This window comes from Rhinopithecus roxellana, chromosome 5, assembly GCF_007565055.1.
Source record: "Rhinopithecus roxellana isolate Shanxi Qingling chromosome 5, ASM756505v1, whole genome shotgun sequence".
In the NCBI taxonomy this organism is placed as follows: domain Eukaryota; kingdom Metazoa; phylum Chordata; class Mammalia; order Primates; family Cercopithecidae; genus Rhinopithecus; species Rhinopithecus roxellana.
The window spans coordinates 166,529,905-166,544,990 of NC_044553.1; the positions used below are offsets into that span (position 1 = coordinate 166,529,905).

Consider the following 15,086-nt stretch of genomic DNA (forward strand, 5'->3'; position numbering starts at 1 on the left):
TAAGGCGGGGCATGGTGTCTCACGCCTGCAATCCCAGTACTTTGGGAGGCTGACGTGGGCAGATCACTTGAGATCAGGAGTTCAAGACCAGCCTGGCCAACATGGTGAAATCCTATCTCTACTAAAAATACAAAAATTAGCCAGGCCTGGTGGCATGGGCCTATAATATAATCCCAGCTACTCGAGGGGCTGAGGCAGGAGAATCGCTTGAACCCGGGAGGCAGGCTGCAGTCGGCCAAGATCAAACCAGTGCACTCCAGCCTAGGCAACAAAGCGAGACTGCCTAAAAAAAATAAAAAATGAAAAGGTAGTAAGAGAGTTCTCTACACTATGCTAATAATTTTAAAACTTTGATAAAATGGATAAATTCCTAGAAAAAGATAACAAATCTGACAAGAAATAGCCTGTATAGTCATAATACTATAAGAGAAATAGAAATTGTTTAAAAATTTCCACACACACAAGAAACCTCACCAAGCCCAGATAGTTTTACAAATTAATCTTAAACTTTCAAGGAACAAATTATTTTAGTTTTATCCAAAGTCTTCCAGAGAATAGAAAAAATGGAATTACAAATCATAAAAGATTGGTGAATTTGACTGTATTAAAATTAAAAACTTCTGGCCAGGCACAGTGGCTCACACATGGAATCCCAACACTTTGAGAGGCTGACGTGGGAGGATTGCTTGACCTCAGGAGTTCAAGACCAGCCTGGGCAACATGGCAATACCTCATCTCTGCAAAAAATAAAAATAACCAGGTCTGGCGGCATGTGCTTGTAAGTTCTAGCTAGTCAGAAGGCTGAGGAAGGAAGATCACTGAGCCCAGGAGGTTGAGGTTGCAGTGAGCCGTGATCATGCCACTGCACTCTTAGCTTAGGCAGTAGAGTGAGACCCTGTCTCAAAAAAGAAAAATATTTAAAACTTATATTCTTCAGAAGACACGCTAAAGAAAGTGAAAAGACAGGCTACAAACTGACAGAAGACATTTGCAGCACATACAACCACAAAAGATTACTAATAAAAATGTATTTTTTCGCTGAGCACGGTGGCTAACGCCTATAATCCCAGCACTTTGGGAGGCCAAGACGGGCAGATCACCTGAGGTCAGGAGTCTGATATCAGCCTGACCAACATGGAGAAACCCCATCTATAATAAAAATACAAAAAAAAAAAAAAAAAAAAAAAAAAAAAAGCCAGGCATGGTGGCCCATGCCTGTAATCCCAGCTACTTGGGAGGCTGAGGCAGGAGAATTGTTTGAACCCGGGAGGCGGAGGTTGCAGTGAAGTGAGATCGTGTCGCGCCATTGCACTCCAGCCTGGGTGACGGAGCAAGACTCCATCTCAAAAAAAGAAAAAAAGTTCAATAAAAAGAGGGAAGTCCCAGAAGACAGAGTGAGACTGTGATGCTTTCTTTATATTGTTCAAAAGCAAACAAAATGAAACATTGTTTAGGCATATATATGTGTATTATGTGTGTGTGTGTGTGTGAAAACTAAAGGAAAAAAAAAAACAAAATAATAACTCAAATTGCAGGATAGTAATTACCTCCAAAGGGAGGCAGATAGTTAGATGTAGGTCACTGGTAATGTTTTAGATTTAGAATTTAGTTCTTTGCTTGGGTCTCTGGGTATTCATTGTCTTATTAAAAAATAATAATGAGGCCGGGCATGGTGGCTCATCCCTGTAATCCCAGCACTTTGGGAGGCCAAGGTGGGCAGATCACGAGGTCAGGAGTTCGAGACCAGCCTGACCAACATGGGGAAACCCTGTCTCTACTAAAAATACAAAAATTAGCTGGGCGTGGTGGCACACACCTGTAGTCCAAGCTACTTGGGAGGCTGAGGCAGAAGAATCACTTGAACCCGGGAGGCGGAGGTTGCAGTGAGCTGAGATCGTGCCACTGTACTCCAGCCTGGGCGACAGAGCAAGACTCCGTCTCAAAAAAACAAAACAAAACAATAATATGTCATGAAACAAAGATTATGATTAATCCACACAGGGCAAGTGACCAACACATGTTAATTGAATATGTGAGTGAATGTTACTCTGTGTGCCTGGCATCCAAAGTGGGGTTAGGGTTGGGATAGTCTTTTTGATTTGTCTAGATTCTTCACTTTTTATCTTTTTCTCAGCCTAAGCATCCTTCTGATTAAGTTATTTTGTCTTCTGAGTAGTGAGATTCTCATGGTTCTTGGTGCCCACTGAGATTCTTTCCTGTTTTCTCCCTATCCCCTCCCTTTCTTTCTCTTTTCTCCCCCTGGCCTTTGTTTACTGTCAAGTGCCTGAATACCTTTAGTTACCAGATGAAGTCAGAAATGTCTGTTGACCTCTTGTTTTTCTTCATCATTAACCAATTACATAAAGATATCATAGACACCTTTCATCTCCCTCTCTCAAAGGGTAATTGATTATAGATACAAAATACAATAGAATTTTACTATCGGAGTTATAGATCATCTAATTTAATCCCTTATCACTTTACAGATAAGAAAGCTGATATACAGAAAAATTAAATGATTTTCTCATGGTTACATAGCTATGAGTAGCAGAGATAGGGCTGCAATCCAGGTCTCCTAATTTCTAGGCCATTGTTGTTACCACTATATGATACGGTTTGCCTGTGTCTCCACCCAGATCTCATCTTGAATTCCCATGTGTTGTGGAAGGGACCCAGTGGGAGGTAATTGAATCATGGGGACAGGTTTTTTTTTTAGATGGAGTCTCACTCTGTCGCCCAGGCTGGAGTGTAGTGGTGTAGTCTCAGCTCACTGCAAGCTCCACCTCCCGGGTTCAGGCCATTCTCCTGCCTTAGGCTCCCGAGTAGCTGGGACTACAGGTGGCCACCATCACGCCTGGCTGATTTTTTTTGTATTTTTAGTAGAGACAGGGTTTCACTGTGCTAGCCAGGATGGTCTCGATTTCCTGACCTCATGATCTGCCTGCCTTGGCCTCCCGAAGTGCTGGGATTACAGGCGTGAGCCACCGCGCCCAGCCCATGGGGGCAGGTTTTTCCAGTGCTGTTCTTGTAATAGTGAATAACTCTCATGAGATCTGATAGTTCTATAAGGGGGAATTTTGCTGCACAAGCTCTCTCTTTGGCTGCCACCATCCATTTAAGATGTGACTTACTCCTCCTTGCCTTCCACCATGATTGTGAGGTCTCCCGAGCCATGTGGAACTGTAAGTCCATTAAACCCTTTTTTCTGTATAAATTAGCAAGTCCTGGGTATGTCTTTATCAGCAGTGTGAAAATGGACTAATATATTATTTTAGACTGAAAGAGTAGGCCTTGCTTGAAATATCCAGCATTTGACCAGCTGTCTTGTATGTTTTCTTCTATGCTATTCTGCTCTGGTTTTCTGTTTTTTCTTTCTCACACTATCTTTAGTCTAATGGCATTGGGTGCCCTCTGGAAGTGGGGGTTGGTGTAAATAGTGTTCATATATCTAGTAGAGGTTCTAGTGACTTGGCTATAAAGTTCAGGTTGAAATAGGGGACAGTGAAAAATGAGGCTGGGCGCGGTGGCTCAAGCCTGTAATCCCAGCACTTTGGGAGGCCGAGACGGGTGGATTACAAGGTCAGGAGATCGAGACCATCCTGGCGAACACAGTGAAACCCCGTCTCTACTAAAAATACAAAAAACTAGCCGGGCGAGGTGGCAGGCGCCTGTAGTCCCAGCTACTTGGGAGGCTGAGGCAGGAGAATGGCGGGAACCCGGGAGGCAGAGCTTGCAGTGAGCTGAGATCCGGCCACTGCACTCCAGCCTGGGCGACAGAGCAAGACTCCGCTTCAAAAAAAAAAAAAAAAAAAAAAAAAAATGAGGTGATATACTCCATCTGTTTGTTTAGTCTTGTTTAGGGACTTCTGATAAGTGCATAATCTGGACACAAAACATCTAGGGATTATTCTAGCCACCATGATCTCAGGGTCTGGGCTCAGGAAATGGTAATCATTGGATTGGTATGGAAAGGACAGTGTACAACAGGATTGAGGTGGGACAAGATTTGGGTTCTATCATAAGGGCCATCTTTAAGACCTTCCGGCCGGGCGCGGTGGCTCAAGCCTGTAATCCCAGCACTTTGGGAGGCCGAGACGGGCGGATCCCGAGGTCAGGAGATGGAGACCATCCTGGCTAACACGGTGAAACCCCGTCTCTACTAAAAAATACAAAAAACTAGCCAGGCGAGGTGGCAGGCGCCTGTAGTCCCAGCTACTCGGGAGGCTGAGGCAGGAGAATGGCATAAACCCGGGAGGCGGAGCTTGCAGTGAGCTGAGATCCGGCCACTGCACTCCAGCCCGGGCGACAGAGCGAGACTCCGTCTCAAAAAAAAAAAAAAAAAAAAAAGACCTTCCAGAGGAATCAGATTATTCTTTATTATCTTCTTATCTGCCTCCTCTGGAGTATAACCTGAATGGGAATTTTACTTCTTGTCACTGACATACCCAGTTTGAGAGAAGGTCATGGTATTTGGATGGAGAGCTGAATCTAGTTAAGGCTAATGGGGAAGGTGAAAACAAAGGGGTTATGAGTATCTGTCCTGTAAAAGGAAGAAATTGGCAATTCAAGCCTTGAGGCTCTTGGTGTCCTGAGTTTTTTTCTGGCCCTACCTAAATCTGTCCTGCGACTTGAATGTGAATGCATGATGAATTGACAGCCTGAGCAGTGAAGAATGTCAGTTCAACAGCTGTCACTCTATTTCTACACCATGGGTATCAGAAAACCAAGAACTAATCAGAGTAGAATTAATAATAATAGAAAGTTCCAGGGTAGAGTGATCAGAGTGCTTATGACCTATAATGATAGCATCATCTCCATCTTCATCTCTCTCCCTGGTGGACACACACACAGGCACCTATGTCCACACATGCATACACATTTTTATCCCTATCTGTGGTAAGATTGGGCCTATGATAAAGCTGAGTACAGAGACTTAACGTCCTATCCTCAAACCAAAAAAAGTGAAGAGTGGGAGCACACAAGCACATTTTCATATCTAAATAAGAAAAGTCGAAGTTGAGTCTATAAATGTTATAAACAGGGGTAAGGAAGGTAGAGAGTTTATGGATTTAGATAATATGGAAACTAGAAGAAATGGGCACTTCTTTCTCAAGCCTAGGAAAACTTTTTGAAGTAAGATTCTTCAAGGTAGTTGCCATTGTGATTTCCTGTACAAAATTATTCATCACTTAAGTGCTGATGAGTCCTTTTCTCTTGAATGACTGGTCAGATTTTTAATGTAACTTTGAGACTAGAGCAAATCTGACTTGCTCTGCTCGCTTCCTTTCCATTCATTTCACTCATCCAGGCACTTGACACCAAGGTATTGATGTCCCACTCTCCTGGGCCCCTCATTCCTGGATGATTTCATGTGCTACTCCCCTATCTTTGAACCCTGCAGTGCTTCCCTAATGTTCTGAGGATACACTTTAGTTGCCTTAACATGGCCTGCAAAGCCTGCTTGATCTGATCCTAGGTTGCCTCTTCTACATCATTTCTCACCACTCCTCTGGAATTGACTATTCTTTATGCCACTAACATGCACTATCTTATCTTTCCTTCAGGCCTTCTGTATCCTGTTACTTCTGCCCAGACACTTCCTCCCTGTTTATTTAATTAACTCTTCCTGATCCTGCAGTTCTCAGTCTAGCTTCCACCACGTGACTTCTTCAAACCCTTAGGCTAGGCTAGTTGCCCTCCTCTGGGCTCACACCATGCTCTATAATCTGCATCACAGCCCCTTACCATACCGTGTTGTAATTACTTGTTCTTGCCTGTAATTTCCAGCAGACTAAATTCGGTAGGGGAAAATATCTTGTTTGTTTTATTTTCTGCTGTTTTGATGAGCATCTAGCTCAGTGCTGGGATGTAGTAGTCCCTTTAGTAAATTTTTGATAAATGAACTGGGTGTATTGTTCTGTGACAGGAATGGGAAAAGGACAGCACAGGATGCCCTCCAAGGATGAGCTGGTCCAGAGATATAACAGGATGAATACCATCCCCCAGGTATTGGAACTGTTCTAATGAGGCAGGACCTTTCCCTGGAGCTAATTTAGGCTCCAGAGCTGGACAGGGAAACAGTGGGATGAGAATGGGTTGGGGAGTGATTTGAAGATCATTTAAAGGAATCAGGTATGTTCTAAAGTGAACACACTTCTTGAGTCATATGTAGCCGAAGTCATGAGTATAAAAGCAGAGGCTGAGTTTAGACGAAAATGTAAAGATGGAAGCTGTCACCCTATCCAGACTGGTTATGGGAAAGCAGAATTTTGGCGGGGGTTGCTGGGAGCCCAGGATATCTCTGATCCCCACTTCCAGTCATCAGCTAACCAGCCTCTCTAGGGAAAGCTGTACCCTGGCTCTGGTCTCCTTTGCCTCCTTCTCTTCCAGACTCGATCCATTCAGTCAAGGTTCCTGCAGAGTCGGAATCTAAACTGTATAGCACTTTGTGAAGGTAGGTAGCTTGCCCATGTCCTGTTTTTCTGGGTCTCTAACCTTTGTTTCTGATGTAATTTTGGCACGTGATCTGGCCAAGAGTGATGTTAAAGCGGTATGGCTTCCTTCTCTTGCCTGGACTCCATGCCTTAAGCATTGTATCTATGATTTTTGGCCCTCTTTCTCCCAGTGATTACATCTAAGGACCTCCAGAAGCATGGGAACATCTGGGTGTGCCCTGTATCCGACCATGTCTGCACAAGGTTCTTCTTTGTGTAAGTCTCAGAGGGACTCTGGGGATTACTCGAGGAGTGAGGTTGGGGGTGTAATGGTGTGTGGCTACTGGGAAAAGTGTATTTCTGTTATTTGAGACATGTCCTTGGCTACCTGAGTGGAGCTGGCACTGGGACTTTACCATTGGAGGATGGGAATGGGTATAGATTGTTGGGATCTATCTAGAGGAAACCAGATAAGCTGAATCTCTTCCACTACGAAGAGTAGTGAGAAAGGGCTTTGACTTCTGGGATGGGATGGCCATACCTTCAAATACAGTTCCACTGATTGTTGTTATTCTGGTATTGTTCTCCCTCTTATGCTCACACTTGCCCTATCTTTGGCAGATATGAGGATGGTCAGGTGGGCGATGCCAACATTAATACTCAGGACCCCAAGATACAGAAGGAAATCATGCGTGTGATCGGAACTCAGGTTTACACAAACTGAGGGGGCCCCAGCCCTCGTACCACCCGTTACCCCAGGATCAATCTGCCCTTATAAAAGTGTTCAGGTGGCCGGGCGCGGTGGCTCAAGCCTGTAATCCCAGCACTTTGGGAGGCCGAGACGGGCGGATCACGAGGTCAGGAGTTCGAGACCATCCTGGCTAACACGGTGAAACTCCGTCTCTACTAAAAAATACAAAAAAAGCTAGCCGGGCGAGGTGGCTGGCGCCTGTAGTCCCAGCTACTCGGGAGGCTGAGGCAGGAGAATGGCGTAAACCCGGGAGGCGGAGCTTGCCGTGAGCTGAGATCCAGCCACTGCACTCCAGCCTGGGCGACAGAGCGAGACTCCGTCTCAAAAAAAAAAAAAAAAAAAAAAGTGTTCAGGTACAGCAACTGAGGCTGCCCTGAGGAATCAAGGGGCAGGAAAAGGATATGTAAGAGGTGGCCTTCATGGTGGAGCTTGACCAAGAACTGCTCCACATTTGGATGGCCCAGACTGGCTCCAACCCCTGACTTTCCCTTTGACTTCACCCTGTTTGTAAATAAAACAATAAAATGGAAGGTGCTGTGGACTGGATATGATCACTGTGGTCTGACTAGCCTTGGAGCAGCACCTGCCCCAAGCCCTCACAAGGGGCAGGGGGGTGGGGAGAATGGAATATCCTGTGGGTTGGGACTGTTTATGTTGCATGGTATCAAAGTTGTGTCCATTTATTGTAGTATACTACAGATCTGTCAGCTTTTTGATCAGTGGATTAAAGGGAAACTTATCAGTTGTGCAGATGAAACAAACCGAGAATGTGGAATACCAATAAGGACTGTTAGTCAAAATTTAAAAGGGCCATTGAGGCCAGAGCAGCTAAGATTTACTGCCTTTAGGGCCTATTGCTTTCTGCACAAACCTGCCCAGTCTCACTTGCTCTATATCTCAGGAACTGAGCCCCTACTCTCTTTCTCCTCCAACCTATTTCTTTGGGGTAAATGAGGTTAGGGGAGAACTGGTGGGAGCAGGAAGTGGGGTTTATCGGTCAGTCGAAATCTATAAAGACATCCTAAGAGAATGCAGCTTCACTTAATGAAACAACCCAATTTTGCCAAGGTTAGCAAGGTGGTAAAGGAAGGCAGCTCTTTCTAGGAAACCTCATTGTTTTAGTGAATTTTTTCTTCTCCCTGTTGAAATTCCCATTTCAGCTTTTTGCTGGCCTTTTCAGGCTGTGCTTCATGTACCCCAAATCCTTAGTTATAAGCATAGATGGCTGAGTCGGACATTTCCAAATATTTTATGAAAAAAAATTTTTTTTTTTTTGAGACACGGTCTTACTCTGTTGCCTTGACCTCCCCAGCTCAGGTGATCCTCCCACCTCAGCATCTTAAGTAGCTGGGACCACAGGCAAGTGCCACTACACATGGATAATTTCTGTACTCTTTGGAGAGATGGCATTTCACCATGTTGCCCAGGCTGGTCTCCAACTCCTGGGCTCAAGCCATCTGCCTCTGTCGGCCTCTCAAAGTGCTGGGATTACAGACTTTATGAAATACTAATGAAGAAAAACGGTCGGGCGCAGTGGCTCACGTCTGTAATCCCAGCACTTTGGGAGGCCGAGGAGGGTGGATCACAAGGTCAGGAGATCGAGATCATCCTGGCTAACTATAAAATGTGAAACCCCATCTCTACTAAAATACAAAAGTTAGCTGGGCGTGATGGTCCAGCCTCCAGCTACTCGGGAGGCTGAGGCAGGAGAATGGCCTGAACCTGGGAGGCAGAGCTTATAGTGAGCAGAGATCACGCCACTGCACTGCAGCCTGGGTGACAGAGCAAGACTCTGTCTCAAAAAAAAACCAAGAAAAGAAAAGAAAAACAGGAATATAAGCACATAGAATACAAAAAGCATTAAATAAGCCTGGCATTTCAAGGATAGGGTTTTCTTAATCTGTTATAGCCTTAATTTACAAAGCCCACTCTAGACTACCTGTTGTCTTTCATTACCTTCACCGTACTTTAGAGGTACCTTCTTGCCTGGGTACCTTACCCTGGTTTTTAGTTCTGACCTGCTTTAACATGCAAGTACCATTCTTAAGGTCCATCCCTCTAGAAGCTGTTTCTTAAACTTTGCTCATTCTTGATCAACACTAATACGTTCTAATTTACAAGTCTCCTAAGCCCTCTTCTCCTGTTCTGATTTCAGGTCTAGGAAATAACCTCTTCACCAAGTAAATGACCTCATCATTGAGCCCACTCTAACTGAAATACTTGCCTCCTGAGAGGACTTTGTGCCCATCTCTGTAGTATTAGAGATAGCTGACATTTTCTTTAGTTTTTACTAAGAAGGTGTTGACATTATGCTAAGCACTTTAATAATTTGTTAACACTTTGGATTACTTACTGTGTGCTCGGTATTAAAAGTTTTCTTTTTTTTTTTTTTTTGAGACGGAGCTTCACTCTTTTTGTCCAGGCTGGAGTGCAGTGGTGCCATCTCAGCTCATTACAACCTCCGCCTCCCCAGTTCAAGTGATTCTCCTTCCTTAGCCTCCTGAGTAACCGGAATTACAGGCATGCACCACCACGTCCAGCTAATTTTTTGTATTTTTGGTAGAGACGGGGTTTCACCATGTTGGTCAGGCTGGTCTCGAACTCCTGACCTCAGGTGATCCACCCGCCTTGGCCTCCCAAAGTGCTGGGATTACAGGGGTGAGCCACCGCGCCCAGCCAATATTGTAAGTTTTCTACATATATTGACTCGTAATTCTCAGAACAAGCCTATGAAGTAGGTGTGATTATTCCTATTTTGTAAATGAGAAAGCAGAGACACAGAGCATAAGTAACTTATGTTCCACAGCTAGTGACAGGCAGCCTGACTCCAGACTGCTGTTCTGGTTCTATGCTGTAAAGTGTTCAAACTTTACAAATATTTTTTCATTTAATCCTGACCACAAAGCTGGAAGATAGGTTTTCTTTAGAGATCTTAAATAATGTATCTAAGGCCTCACAGCTGGTTAGTGGCAATGTTAAGTTTTGCTTTTTGGTTTTTTATGAGACTTGGTCTCAGTCTCACCCAGGCTGGAGTGCAGTGGTGTGATCATAGCTCATGTAACTTTGAACTCCTGAGTTCAAGTGATCCTCCTGCCTCAGCCTGTCAAGTAACAATTACTACAGGCATGTGCCACCATGCCTGGCTAATTTTTAAAAAATTTTTGTAGAAATGGGATCTTGCTATGTTGCCCAGACTGGTCTTGAACCGCTAGCCTCAAGCAGTCCTCTCCAAGTGCTGGGATTACAGGCATGAGCTACCATGTGCAACCAGTGCTGTTTTTAACTAGATCTGCCCAACTCCAGAACCTGAGTTCTTTTAACCACTCTGTTATCCTAGACCTTCTCCAGGTGTTCTCACTGATGTTCCAGCAAGTGAACTTTGGTGTGTGGCTACTCAAATGGTGTAACAACATTTCTGTTCAATTTCAAAGATTGTTAATACATTTTTCTCAGTTGTAAACATTTCTTACAGTTTCTCTGTATCACTGACATCCAATATAGCAGTACTAGCAAATGATGGAATGAGAAGGAACAGATGGTGTATATTACCAGAAAAACTCAAATAGCTGAGCTAGCCTATGGGTGTCACTTAAAAAAAAAAAAAAAAAAAAAAAAAGCATCTGTATAATAATCTTTTTATGCCAATAAATTGTAATAAAATTAAATACATCATTTCATAGTACCACAGAAAAGCAATAGGACTTTTTGGATCTAAGAAGTTTAGAAGCCACAGATGATAATATCTTAACGTATATGAGGTAAAACAAATATAATTAAAACCCCACAAATACAAGAATGCCTTCATTGTAGGGAAACTTGGGTGGGACCCTGAGTTTCTGGAGAGGAATCCTCCCACAGCCTGGAGGGGGAATTGAGGTAAAGTTGCCCCTTTTCTCTGCCCAGGCCTGGTTCTTCTGGAGGTGGGGAAGCTGGAGCCTGTGAAACACAGGTGTGAGCAACAAGGCATTATCCTTCACAGGGCCAAGCCTATTGCAAATACCATAAATACAGGTTGACAGGGGCCTACCTTTCACATAGTCCTCAGCTCAAGCAGTCTCACTTCATAGACCTGGACATGCTTGGTTAGGACTAGGGTCAGGAAAAGAACTATTTTCTTCATTAGTTCCAGGTACAGAGTAGATGGCTATTTTTATTTTATTTTTTATTTTTGTGGGTACATAAATAGGTATATATATTTATGGGTTACTTGAGTTATTTTGATACAGGTATGGAATGCACAAATCACATCAGGGTAAGTGGGATATCCATCACCTCAAACATTTATCTGATTTTTAGGTTGAGAAATTACAAACCCCTGGAGTTTAACCTTCCGTTTCCCTTCTCCTGGTAATTTTCCATCAGGCAGGGTGTGACCATGACTCAGTTTGTGGTGAGGATGTGGCCATCCATTGGGGCGGAGCCTGCTCGATTCTGCCTTTCATTCTGGCTGGTGGGCAGAAGGGAGAAGAGTCTGGTGCTGAGTCATTACTGAGTTTCTTAACCGGCTTCTCAAGGATGGATTCTGAGATGGACGTTTGAGGGATGCCACAACTTCTGGGACCAATTCAGGAGTGGTGTAGAGGAAGCTCTGTGGGTCATGTAATTCCTCTTAGAGCCCTCCTCCCCCAGGAGAAGTGGGAATAAGGTAGGCTGCAGTTCACCTGAAGATTCATTGGCTCCTTTGGAGTACAGGACTTGTCACAAATGCATCAGACCTCTCCTCCTCTCACAGTGAGCCAGAGATGCCACTATAAGTTAAAAATTATTTTGCTGGCCGGGCACGGTGCTCACGCTTGTAATCCCAGCACTTTGAGAGGCCAAGGTGGGCGGATCACGAGGACAGGAGAGTGAGACCATCCTGGCTAACACAGTGAAACCCTGTCTCTACTAAAAATACAAAAAAAATTTAGCCGGGCGTGGTGGTGGGCGCCTGTAGTCCCAGCTACTGGGGAATCTGAGGCAGGAGAATGGTGTGAACCCGGGAGGCAGAGCTTGCAGTGAGCCAAGATGGCGCCACTGCACTCCAGCCTGGGCAACAGAGCGAGACTCCCTCTCAAAAAAAAAAAAAAAATTATTTTGTTTAGGAGAAGACCCAAAGTCTTCTCAGTCCTAGCTGTCCTTCCTGGGATAAGTGGGTCAGATTAGCTGGCAGCCAATGAGCAAGGGCAGACACAGGTGAAGAGTGGAAGTGTGTCAGGGAAAAAGCATACTGGTGGAACTGAAGCCAGAGGACCCCTGGGGAGGGAGCCACTTGTTCAGGGCTTCACTGATGCCTCCTCCTTCTTCCAAATCTTGATCGATGCCCCATCTCATCCCCACATGCCGTGTGTCAGGATGCTCCAGTTTCTGCCTCTCCTTGGGATGGAAAGTGCCAAAGTACACCTAGGCAGATTACTTTTGGGGGATAGGGTCTGTTTATAGTGCCACTTGCATCTTTGGGGGCCTGAGCTCTGGCTACATTTACAGGGAAAAAAAAGAGCACAGGGCCTCCAAGGGAATTGCTTGGTGGATAGGATTAGATCACTCTAAGGAGGCTTTGTCCAGTGAGCCCAGCATTTCTGGGCTAGAGAAAGATTGCTGGAGGTCACATTGGCCTCCAGGGTCACCTTGGCTAAGACTATACTTCCATCAGAGTGACCAAGGACTCCTTAAACTTCAACCCTTCCATTCTAAGCACTGATGAGGTTGCAGGAGCCTAGGAAACCTAGATACACAGTTGCATTCAGAAAACACTCAGTATTTGTTTACTGTCTCTCCCAAGGCCTCCCCCCACAACATGGCCTTCCCATACCCATCTCTATTCTAATCAATTTTCCATGCCTAGCTTGAATGTCTCCTCCATGAAGCATGCCCTTTCCACACAGACAGCCTGTTCTCTGTTTATCCCTAACTCCAAAGGCTAACTTTTATCTTCCAGGATTTGTCTGGGGAAACTTATATGCCACCCTCATAGGCCTGGAGAAATTGGAGGAGTTTGAAGGAAGAGCTAGAATAAAAGTTCAGGCCAGGCGCAGTGGTTCATGCTTGTAATCCCAGCACTTTGGGAGGCCGAGACAGATGGATCACCTGAGAACAGAAGTTCAAGATCAGCCTGACCAACATGGCAAAACCCTGTCTGTACCAAAAATAGAAAAATTAGCTGGGCATGGTGGCGGGTGCATGTAATCCCAGCTACTCAGGAAGCTGAGGCAGGAGAATCACTTGAACCCGGGGGATGGAAGTTGCAGTGAGCTGAGATCACAGCATTGCACTCCAGCTTGGGCAACAGAGCAAGACTCTGTCTCAAAAAAAAAAAAAAGTTCACCTGGGCTCGGTGCAGTGACCCACACCTGTAATCCCAGCACTTTGGGAGGCTGAGGCAAGCAGATCACTTGAGCCTAGGAGTTTGAGACCAGTCTGGGCAACAGTGAGACTCCATCTCTACATACTATTTATTTATTTAGAGATGGAGTCTCCCTCTTGTTGCCCTGCCTGGAGTGCAATGGCACAATCTCAGCTCACTGCAACCTCTGCCTTCTGGGTTCAAGCGATTCTCCTGCCTTAGCCTCCTGAGTAGCTGGGATTACAGGTGGCCGCCACCACGCCTGGCTAATTTTTTCTATTTCTAGTAGAGACGGGGTTTCGCCATGTTGTCCAGGTTGGTCTCGAACTCCTGACCTCAGTTGATCTGCCCTCCTCGGCCTCCCAAAGTGCTGGGTTTACAGGCATGAGCCACCAAGCCTGGCCCTGGCTAATTTTTAAATTTCATGTAGAGGCTGGGCATGGTAGGCTGCCCTGGAAATTGTATTGTCCTGAGAGAACACTGCCATTTCATATAGAGGCTAAGATGTCACATAATTGATGTAAAGCTTGTAATCTTACCCTCTTCATCAGGGCCAAAGCTTGTCTTTAGGCTCCAGGATTAGGTTCATTATGGTTTGTTGACACACCTACCACCCCTTCTCCAGGGACTCGAAATGATTTTAGAGAGTTAAACCATTAAACTGTAGATTCTGTGGTCAAGAATTCCAAACAGAAAACATACCAATTTCCACCTTTACTCACACCAAAATCCAGTGAACCTAGCAGTTTCCCCTCCCATCCTGGTCAAGTCCAGGAACACAGTGGAAGAGCTGGCTCTAGGGGGAGAACCCTGTGTCCTCCCTCAGCAACCCCAGTTTCCTGTAGTCCTGACCTGTTACTGGGACAAAGGAGTGATGGCCCAGAGAAGGGCAAGCTTAAATTCAGGAAGACATTGTGGCTCTGGTCAGAAGGTGTTTGTGGAAAAAACCAACTCAGACTGTAGTTTTCCTCTGTTCTCACACCAACACTACAACAATCAACACAGATTTCTGTGACCAAATATGTGGGGGGGTTTCCCTCACACCAAGCAGGCAATCAGTTCTGCTGCGGGCATCATCTGGGTGTCCTCCAATTCAATTCTGGCACTGTACCTGGAGATAATGTCAGATCCCACAGGTTGAGGTCCCAGTTCCCAAGACTGCCCCTGGTTTGGACATCAGTAGTTAGTATGGGCCTCCAGAACTACTGTCTGACCAACTTCAATTTGGGATTCCCATGATCCCCTTTTTGGGTTCAATTAATTTGCTACAGAGGCTCATAGAACTCAGGGAAACACATTTACTGGTTTATTACAAGGGATATTATAATGAATACAGATGAAGAGATGCACAGGGCCAGGTATGGGGGAAGGGGCATGGAAGCTCCATGCCATCCCTGGGAGTGACACCCTCCAGGAACCTCCTATCTGAAAGCCCTCCAAATCCTGTCCTCATAGGCCTTTTATGGAGACTTCCCCTTTTATGGAGACTTCCTTGGATAGGCATGATTGATAATCATGTAGAAATGTGCTTGGACCAAAAGGTATGATCTCATACTGATAGTCTAGACTGAGTGAGGGA

The 15,086-nt window shown here is 45.1% G+C and overlaps 1 protein-coding gene across 8 annotated transcripts in view; it reads left to right on the forward strand.

Moving 5' to 3' along the window:
* Nucleotides 1–7,344, forward strand: part of PARP6 (poly(ADP-ribose) polymerase family member 6) — a 32,520-nt gene extending 25,176 nt beyond the window's left edge. For all 8 annotated transcript variants that reach the window (XR_004057432.1, XR_748146.2, XR_004057433.1 and 5 more), the window contains 4 exons: nucleotides 5,927–6,006; nucleotides 6,391–6,454; nucleotides 6,626–6,710; nucleotides 7,056–7,344. Coding sequence is in view for 5 of the 8 variants with exons in the window: in XM_010364802.2 (XP_010363104.1) it covers nucleotides 5,927–6,006; nucleotides 6,391–6,454; nucleotides 6,626–6,710; nucleotides 7,056–7,158 (332 nt within the window). In the remaining 3 variants the exon portion in view is untranslated. The remainder of the gene's footprint in view (nucleotides 1–5,926; nucleotides 6,007–6,390; nucleotides 6,455–6,625; nucleotides 6,711–7,055) is intronic.
* Nucleotides 7,345–15,086: the final 7,742 nt, after the last annotated feature.